General features: G+C 51.7%; 1 protein-coding gene across 1 annotated transcript; it reads right to left on the bottom strand.

Moving 5' to 3' along the window:
• Positions 1-301: 301 nt before the first annotated feature.
• LOC138752365 (G-protein coupled receptor 135) lies at positions 302-3,501 on the bottom strand. Its single transcript, XM_069915255.1, has one exon. It carries the CDS (start codon positions 3,242-3,244, stop codon positions 1,976-1,978), a length of 1,269 nt encoding a protein of 422 aa, XP_069771356.1. The 5' UTR covers positions 3,245-3,501; the 3' UTR covers positions 302-1,975.
• Between the last annotated feature and the right edge of the window lie 6,839 nt (positions 3,502-10,340).

The raw sequence follows: 10,340 nt of genomic DNA, 5'->3' as shown, positions 1-10,340 counted from the left end.
AGTCATCACAGAGATTTCAACAGCTGTGCTCAAAATATCCCAAAAATACTTGAAATGCAATTTTATTTTTGCTTTCCATTTAACAAACCATTGAAATGGTTATATTTTAATCATGCTTTTTTAAAAAAAAATTCAAGGCTCACAAGCTCACAAGAAATAAATTAATTGTAGACTTTAAATAAAAATTTGACTGACATTGTACATTGATACTGCTATGAACATTAAATATTTCTTAAAATAATCTTAACAACAAAACGTATACTGTACTGATAAATACAAAACTCAGTCTTGACACCATACAATAAATAGCCATCTGTTAGGGAAAATACTCTTGCACCATTTTCTTAGAAAATAAAGCAACATTAAAAATGCATAGAATAGTTTACAAAATAAATTTTACAAACATTAAAAATTTGCCAATATTATGCAACACACCCATTGTGGTCTCATTTCACCATCCTCTTCCTAAAAGAACAGAGTGAAATTCTGATTGCTGCAGCATTTTTATATTCAAGGCTTTAAATTTAGTCAAAACCAACAAATTGTGAAATAAACTGCAACATATTAATATTAAGGAATTTTGTCCATTATTTTCCCTCCAAACACCTTTTAATGAATAGACTAGAAACACATGGTGCTAAAAGGGAGATCATTTCAATTTTCATTAACAAGTTTTAGTGTTATTAAAGAGGTGTGTCTTTTTTTTTTAATTTAAAAAAAGATGAAGATTCAAGACTCCTTCAGTCCAAAACATCAACAACCCACGCTCTGACCCGATCAGGAAGCCTTTAGCAACCTCTTACATCCCAGCCTAGAAATTGAATTAGCATCTCTTTAATGCACTAATTTTGCAAAGAAAGTTTCACTGGAGCTCGCTATCATTTTGAAATGAAAGGATGACTGTTGTTAAATTGGGTCAGGTAATTCTACTCATTTTCCACCCCAATCGTTTTAATTACTTATAACTGAAATTGGAGTCCTGAGAGGATGAGAACGACCACCATAGGAGTTAATTTTTTCTTTAAAATATCTAATATAACAACCTAAGTCTACTTTCTCTATTCAGTTTGATCATAACACCTAATGGACTTGTATTCCACAAGTCAAAATATCTGTACAGTTAATTTTCCTTGCTCCATTGTTTGCAGCTGTGTTCTGCCATGCCTGATCATTATAATTGATGTGGTTCTACTCAAGACACAATCCTCAACAGGCAAAGGATCTCTTGAGTGTTGACTATACACATTGTTCCCCCACCTCACTTGAGTTCTTTTTTGTCTCCATGTGAGCCATAGACCAGCTGTAGAAGAGTTCACAATGAGAATGACTCCTTTTAAGGTCTGATGACCTCTCTGCTGTTCAGCAAATTCACGGTTATCAAATTGCCCTTGGCAACTTCCTTTAGAAAATGTGTACCTTCTCAGCCCATCTGTCTGTACAAATTGCGATGCAGTTTCAAATAACTTGTGGTCCATTTCCCAATTTCTTGCACAACGATCCAAATCAAAATTAGGATCAATCGTAAACCAGAAAACAAGACATCCCTTTTTTAAGCAATCAAATGCATAAAACCCGAGTCTCAGCTAGAAAATCATTATCCTGCTACAATTATCTTCAAAGAAAATACACAGCAACCAAACAGAACATTGTCCCAAGGGTTAGGGAAAGGCTATTTGCTGCTTCGCACTTCCCACCGTTTTGCTCCACTCAGCATTTTGGAACATTGACATGGTTTTCTAAAGTGAAGGCTCGAAATTGAGGTTAAATTCAAGACCGTCCATTTGACATGACCAGAAACTGATGTATTCTTTGTAATTAACAATCTCGAATGAAATGATCTCAAATATAAGTTGCAGAACCCGCTTCTGTCAAGTTTTGCTCCAGCAACTTCTCTCTCGCTACCTGCAAAGAAAAAATCAAGCGCATTCCCTCCACGAAGTGGCGAGCAATCGGAATGGTTACTTTTCCCTCCCATTTAAAGGGTAGTGTCTCCAATCGCTGATTTGGCTGCCCCAGGTTCGGGCCCTGTGTCCGATTGCCCATCCCGGCAGAAAAGCACGGCTGGATTCTTGCAGGCCCACCTGGCCACCTCCCCATTCGCCGGGCTGGAGGAGGACATGGTGCCCGTCCCCTGTCGGCCGACGCAGCGCTCCCTCGTCCTGTCTGCCCGACCCCGACCCTCATGGTCCCGATTCTGCTGAGACAAGTAGGCTGCGAGATTTCTCGTCCTGTAACCATCTTCCCGTTTGCTCCCCCAAAGCAGGGAGATGCTGGGGTTTCTGCTCGCGTAGATGAGTGGATTGAGCGCTCCGTTAGACCAGGCCAGCCAGACGGCGACCGTGTCCAGGACGGGGGTGAAATGAGAGTGGCCAGTGGCCGTGACGATCCCCAGGACACAGTAAGGACCCCAGCAGCCGATGATGAAGACGATCATGATTAATACGGTGGTCGCCGTCCTCATCTCGCTGTAGAAGCGCAACAGGTGGGCGTAGGTGGTGACCGGGCGCACTCGGATCTCCGACAGCCTCACGGCCTTGCAGATGTGGTAGTGACAGAAGCACATCAGGGAGAAGGGCAACAGGTAGCAGGTAACAATCAGGGCGATGCTGTAGCCGGCGCCCATGCGGGAAGTGTCCGAGCGCAAGATGTCCATGCAGTGGTAGAAGCCCTTCTTGTGAAGAACTGGCGGCCCCGGGGTGGGCCACAAGAGGTACCAGGGGAAAGAGACCAGGCCGGCCGTCAGCCAGACGCCGGCCAGGAGCTGCGCCGCCAGCCGCTTGCCCATCTTCTCCCGCGGCTGCCTGACGATCGCGTGGTAGCGGTCGAAGGAGATGAGGGTCATGGTGAGGGTGGAGATGATCCCGAAGCAGGAGTTGAAGAACCCGTTGGCCACGCACCAGCGGTCGCCGAAGACCCAGACACCGTCGCTGAAGAGCGTGATGAAGGCGAAGGGGACGCAGAGCAGGGCGGTGAGCAGGTCGGACAGGGACAAGGACACGATGAGGGCGTTGGTGACGGTCCGCAGCTGCCGGTGTTTGACGATCACGGCGATCACCGCCGCGTTGCCCAGGCTGGACAGCAGGAAGATGAACAGGAGCAGCAGAGCCTTGGAAGCCACGGCCGCGCCGTGGAGCGGGGAGCCGTCATCGGCCTGCGCGTTCGCCCCTTCCCGCGGAGCCGCGTCGGTGTGGTTGGCGAGCAGGGTGAGGTTACTCGGCACCGCTGTCCCGCTAAACAGATCCATGGGGTCCGAACAACGCGCCCGAGTCTCTACTCCTCACGGGCGTCGTCTCGGCGGAGGAACGGCCCCTGGTTTGGGTCGCGGCTCCCAGACTCCACTGGCGACAATCTCTCGCCCCCGTTCCTTCCCAGTCTCTCTGCATCGTCTCCCCCGCGGCGGCAAATCTCAACGAACCCCGTTCCCTCATTGCGCAACCTCAGCAGGACACACAACATCGGTCGCCCCCCACCCCTCGCTGCCCGGACCACGCCGGCGGTCAGTCTCCCACTCCCCGGTCCAACGCCGCCGGTCAGTCTCCACGGACCACCTTGGCTGTCAGTCTCCCCCTCCCCGGACCATGCCGGCTGTCAGTCTCCCTCTCCCCGGACCATGCCGGCTGTCAGTCTCCCCGGTCCACGCCGCCGGTCAGTCTCCCTCTCCCCGGTCCACGACGCCGGTCAGTCTCCCCGGACCACCCCGGCTGTCAGGCTCCCCCTCCCCGGACCATGCCAGCTGTCAGTCTCCCCGGTCCACGCCGCCGGTCAGTCTCCCCGGACCACGCCGGCTGTCAGACTCCCCGGTCCACGCCGCCGGTCAGTCTCCCCGGACCACGCCGGCTGTCAGTCTCCCCCTCCCCGGACCATGCCGGCTGTCAGTCTCCCCCTCCCCGGACCATGCCGGCTGTCAGTCTCCCCGGTCCACGCCGCCGGTCAGTCTCCCCGGACCACGCCGGCTGTCAGTCTCCCCCTCCCCGGACCATGCCAGCTGTCAGTCTCCCCGGTCCACGCCGCCGGTCAGTCTCCCCGGTCCACGCCGCCGGTCAGTCTCCCCGGACCACGCCGGCTGTCAGTCTCCCCCTCCCCGGACCATGCCAGCTGTCAGTCTCCCCGGTCCACGCCGCCGGTCAGTCTCCCCGGACCACGCCGGCTGTCAGTCTCCCCCTCCCCGGACCATGCCGGCTGTCAGTCTCCCCGGTCCATGCCGGCGGTCAGTCTCCCCGGACCACGCCGGCTGTCAGTCTCCCTCTCCCCGGACCACGCCGGCTGTCAGACTCCCCGGTCCACGCCGCCGGTCAGTCTCCCCGGACCACGCCGGCTGTCAGTCTCCCCCTCCCCGGACCATGCCAGCTGTCAGTCTCCCCGGTCCACGCCGCCGGTCAGTCTCCCCGGTCCACGCCGCCGGTCAGTCTCCCCAGACCACGCCGGCTGTCAGTCTCCCCCTCCCCGGACCATGCCAGCTGTCAGTCTCCCCGGTCCACGCCGCCGGTCAGTCTCCCCGGACCACGCCGGCTGTCAGTCTCCCCCTCCCCGGACCATGCCGGCTGTCAGTCTCCCCGGTCCACGCCGACGGTCAGTCTCCCCGGACCACGCCGGCTGTCAGTCTCCCCGGTCCACGCCGCCGGTCAGTCTCCCCGGACCACGCCGGCTGTCAGTCTCCCTCTCCCCGGACCATGCCGGCTGTCAGTCTCCCCGGTCCACGCCGGCGGTCAGTCTCCCCGGACCACGCCGGCTGTCAGTCTCCCTCTCCCCGGACCATGCCAGCTGTCAGTCTCCCCGGTCCACGCCGCCGGTCAGTCTCCCCGGACCACGCCGGCTGTCAGTCTCCCCCTCCCCGGACCATGCCGCCGGTCAGTCTCCCCGGTCCACGCCGCCGGTCAGTCTCCCCGGACCACGCCGGCTGTCAGTCTCCCTCTCCCAGGACCATGCCGGCTGTCAGTCTCCCCGGTCCACGCCGGCGGTCAGTCTCCCCGGACCACGCCGGCTGTCAGTCTCCCCGGTCCACGCCGCCGGTCAGTCTCCCCGGACCACGCTGGCTGTCAGTCTCCCTCTCCCCGGACCATGCCGGCTGTCAGTCTCCCCGGTCCACGCCGGCGGTCAGTCTCCCCGGACCACGCCGGCTGTCAGTCTCCCCGGTCCACGCCGCCGGTCAGTCTCCCCGGAACACGCCGGCTGTCAGTCTCCCTCTCCCCGGACCATGCCGGCTGTCAGTCTCCCCGGTCCACGCCGGCGGTCAGTCTCCCCGGACCACGCCGGCTGTCAGTCTCCCCGGTCCACGCCGGCGGTCAGTCTCCCCGGACCATGCCGGCTGTCAGTCTCCCCGGTCCACGCCGGCGGTCAGTCACCCCGGACCACGCCGGCTGTCAGTCTCCCCGGTCCACGCCGCCGGTCAGTCTCCCCGGAACACGCCGGCTGTCAGTCTCCCTCTCCCCGGACCATGCCGGCTGTCAGTCTCCCCGGTCCACGCCGCCGGTCAGTCTCCCCGGAACACCCCGGCTGTCAGTCTCCCTCTCCCCGGACCATGCCGGCTGTCAGTCTCCCCGGTCCACGCCGCCGGTCAGTCTCCCCGGACCACGCCGGCTGTCAGTCTCCCTCTCCCCGGACCATGCCGGCTGTCAGTCTCCCCGGTCCACGCCGCCGGTCAGTCTCCCCGGAACACCCCGGCTGTCAGTCTCCCCCTCCCCGGACCATGCCGGCTGTCAGACTCCCCGGACCACCCCGGCTGTCAGTCTCCCTCTCCCCGGACCATGCCGGCTGTCAGTCTCCCCGGTCCACGCCGCCGGTCAGTCTCCCCGGAACACCCCGGCTGTCAGTCTCCCTCTCCCCGGACCATGCCGGCTGTCAGTCTCCCCGGTCCACGCCGCCGGTCAGTCTCCCCGGACCACGCCGGCTGTCAGTCTCCCCCTCCCCTGTCCAACGCCGCGCGCGTGTTACCACGTCTGCCAACCAATCCCGAGACGCTCTCTCTCTCTCTGTCACCTTCCACCCAGGGGCGCGACCCTCGTGCATCCCGCAACACCAGCGGTTGCAGCGAAGCAGCGTTGGGGACGGAGATCCGAAATCAAAGACAGAACATGTTGGAAACAGAATCGACGCTTCAGGTCAAGATCCCTTCATCGCACGGGGAAAAGTAAGTGAACGGCTCGGGAAAAGTTACAGGGAAGGCAAACACTGGGCAAGGTGGCGAGTGGGCCAGCGAATTCAATCTCCCCCTTCCACTACTGTATCAAGAAACATAATGGACCCTCAGGGAGCAGAAATGAATGGATGTTGAGATATTTCCAGGAATAAGTGAGCCGCCAACCAACATCATTTTAATTCAAACCGTGTAGGGTTATTTTCACAGATCTCTGGAAAAATCCATCATGTGGTGTTGGCTCAGAGTGATTTGCTTGATGAATGGAGGGCAGTGGACGTTGTCAACATGGACTTTAAGTAGGCGTCTGACAAGCTCCTTCTTGGGCATCCACGGTGAGTTCACAGTTCACATTTATTGTCAGAGGGTACACATGACATCAAAAACAACCCTGGCCATTGTTTCATGGGTTTCTTGTATTGTATATGTTGAACGTTTTAATGGGTTTGGAGGGGGGGGGCGGGGGAGAAAATGACTGTGTATATTCAAGAGGGAAATGTTTGTGTGTATTTTGGTTAATATGGTTCATAGTGTGAAAAATAAAAAAAAACCAACCTGGTCTTTTTTCTACAGATGAGGCAAAATTTCTACTTATACCCAACTCTGTACTGTACTCAAGAAAAAAAAAGTATGCATAGAAGAGAGAAATGTTAACAAACTGCAATATGGTATAAAATACATGTTCGCTAATGTGCAAAATAAGAGTCCTTAAATGAGTCTGTGTGCACAAGTCATGTGGCACATGAACCTCTTCCCAAATGGCAGCAGCATGCCCCTCGGTGGTATGGGTTTTTGATCATGGCTGCTCTTCCATGTAAGTGGCGGGGAGAATTTTGCCTGTGATGTACTGGGCCGTTGTCCACTACCCTTTGCAGGGTTTTCTGCTCAGAGGTATTGGTTTGCAGTTGGGTGGTGGTGAGGACAATGCAGAATACAGCAGGAATAGTTTCTATATGGCCAAAGATATGGCAATTAGAATTTAATCCAGAAACATGTCAGATGTTGCACTTTTGGGAAGGCAAATGTAATTGCAGGACTCTTAAAAGCATTGATATGCAGAGGACTCAGGGAATCCAGGACCACTGCTCATTGACATTGGCCATGCAAGTACATAGATCATTTAGATATGGTATGCTTGGCTTAATCAGTAATGACGTTAAGTATGAAAGTAAGGAAGTCCTGTTGCAGCTCTTATAATATATTGGTTAGGCCACACTTCGAATATTGTGTGCAATTTTGGTTGCCCATTCAAAGGATGTGGCGGCTTTGGCAAGGTACAGAAGATGTTTGCCAGGATGCTGGCTGGATTAGAGGGTATGAGCAATGGGGAGATGTTGGACCCTCTGGGGTTGTTTTCTCTGGTGCATAGAAGGTTGAGAGGAGACCCGATAGAGCTTCATAAAGCTCTTCCCCTGAAAGACAGACACCATGCATAGCTGTGGCTGACATGAGGAGGATTCTATCCAGGGTGAACCCTCGCAAAGCAACAGGACCAGACAACAGACTTGGTCAGGTGCTGAAGGACTATGCAGCCCAGCTGATGGAGGTTGTAATAGATATCCACATCTCACTGCAGCAATTCACAGTCCCTGCAGGATTCAAGGCAGCCACCATCAACCTGGTGTCCAAATGACTACCGTCCAGTGGCACTGACCTCAGCGATCAGTTGAAGTGCTTCGGAACGCATCAAATCACACCTTCCAGCAATATCCAAATCGGTCTACAGATGAGCATTTACCCTCCACTCCATCCTGACCCACCTAGAGAATGATGGTATGAATGCCAGGCTGAAGTTCATTGATTTTAGATCAGTTTTCAACATGATTATACCAGAGGTTGATGGATAACCCATCCTTGCACTGATAATGAAGTGAAAGAAGATCAAATTCTGTAAATAAGCCCAATATTTTGTCAACCTAATTTAATCTAATCAACACCCCTCTCTGAAACTGGATCTTGGGTTTGACTGAAAGATCCCAGTCAGACCGAGTTGGCAACAAAATCTCAAGTCCCATTGCACTGAGCACTAATGCATGTCAGGGTAATGTGCTTAGCCTGTTACTCTTCATGATGCTGACTCATGACTGCACTGTCAGATTCAGTTCAAACAGAATCATCGTTTGTGGATGATTCAACAGTAGTTAGCCTCATTGACAGCAATGATGACAGCTTACAGAGAGGAGGTTGGGAAGCTTGTCAAATAAACAATAACCTGAGTCTCAACGTGGACAAAGGAGATGATTGTGGACTTCAGGATGAAGGCCAACCACTGTCCACTGCACATTAATGGCTCTGTCATGGAGAGATTTGAGAGTACAAAATTTTATTGGTGTCAATGTAACAGACAATCTATCCTGGACCCACAGCACTTCCTTATCAGTCAGGAAGACGCAGTAATGCTTACATATCCTAATGAGGAACTGAGAGTGTCCTGTTTGGCTGCATCAGCCCAGAAGTCAATACAGAGGATTATTAAAATGACTGAAATCATTGGGATTTCATTTTCTCTAATAGACATTCACTGGGAATGTTGCTGAAATAGGGGTCAAAGAATTATTGAGAATTCTTAACATTCATCACAGTGTCTTTAACCTACAACCACGAGGTAGGAGGTGCAGGAGCATTAAAATTAGGAACATCAGGCTGGGAAATAGTTTAATCCCTCAGGCTGTCAGATTGATGAAGGGTATGCTATAAGCTTAGGCCTCTTATTAATGAAATTGAGTAAATTATTCCACAATATTTATACATTTGTTTTATATTTTTATGCATGTATGATTATTATGTGTGTGCACTATTGTCTGGAGAAACCTTGTTTCATCTGATGAGGTCAAATAACAATTAACTTGAACTTGAATCAAATTATGAGAGGCTTTCCAAGTGAAGCAACACTTCACTTGTGAATACTGCACCTGGTGCTCCCATTGTGATCTCCTTTACATTGGAGAGATTGGACGCAGATCAGGAGATTGTACTTTTGATCTGTCTGCTGTAATAGTGGGAATCTCCCAGTGGCAACCAATTTCAATTCCCCACCCTATTGCCATGCGGACATACCTGTCCGTGGTCTCGTGCACTGCCCAATTGAGAGCACCTGCAAATTAGAGATCATCACCTCATATTCCATCTGGACACCCTCCAACTGGATGGTATTTACTTTTGACCTCCAGTTTCTGTTAGGCCTCCCTCTCATTCCCTGGCCCTTTTCTCCACCTCCCCTCTTCTCTGTCTCTTTCCCTATCCCTCTGTCTCCTTTCTTCCATCTCTGCATTTCGAGCTACCCCCACCCTGATCAACTCTCAGCTATGTCTTTTGTCCTATCACTGTTTGCCGATGGCCTCTTAGCTGTTGGCCTATGCTCATCCTCCCTGCTACTTCTTCCCTCCTCTCTCAACCTCTTTCTTGCCACTCACATACCACTTTCAGTGTTCTTTATGCCTAGGTGGTCCGATTAGTAAGGGATTGCTTAAGGTGGCATGTGGGTGGAAAGAAAAAGTTTGAAAACCACTGTTTCAATTGTACTTAATTGACTCGTTATGTGCAGTTTCATTAACTCCAAAGGAAATGGGCCAATGACATTTTTTCTCAAAATATTTCAGTTAACAATTGGGTCTAGAGCAGTGATTCTCAACCTTCCCTTCCCAGTCACATAGAACCTTATGCCATCCCTCACTCATCACAGAGCACCGATGGCATAGGGATTACTTAAAGTGGTACGTGAGTGGAAAGAAAAAGGGTGAGAACCATTACCCTAACCTTTTATTCATGTGCTTGACTGCTTCTAACTCACTCCTTGATGAATGGATCGGGCCCGAAACATTGGTTATATATCTTTGCCTCCTATGGATGCTGTGGGGCCTGCTGCGTTTCTCCAGCAATTTTGTGTATTTTCATAGCCACAGATAAAATGTCATACACAGGAGACATGTATTTAAGGTGAGGGGGAGATGTTTAAGGTAAATGTATCACACAGAGAGTGATAAGTGTCTGGAACAGGCTTCCAGAAGTGGTGGAAGCAGATTCTATAGTAGCATTTAAGAGGTTTCTAGATGGACACATGAATATGAAAGAGGTGGAAGGATATGTTAAGTGCAAACATCAAAGTTTAGTTTGATCTCGACATCATATTCACCACAGATATGTGTTCATGTCCTCTTTTATGTTCAATGTGAAGAGGAATATTTTCTTTACACATTGGGGAAAAAAA

Source organism: Narcine bancroftii, chromosome 2 (genome assembly GCF_036971445.1).
Source record: "Narcine bancroftii isolate sNarBan1 chromosome 2, sNarBan1.hap1, whole genome shotgun sequence".
Taxonomy (NCBI): Eukaryota; Metazoa; Chordata; class Chondrichthyes; order Torpediniformes; family Narcinidae; genus Narcine; species Narcine bancroftii.
This window is presented reverse-complemented; position numbering and strand designations above follow the sequence as displayed.

Coding starts and splice junctions, on each gene's coding strand:
- LOC138752365 (XM_069915255.1), bottom strand. CDS start 3,244: ATGGATCTGTTTAGCGGGACAGCGGTGCCGAGTAACCTCACCCTGCTC.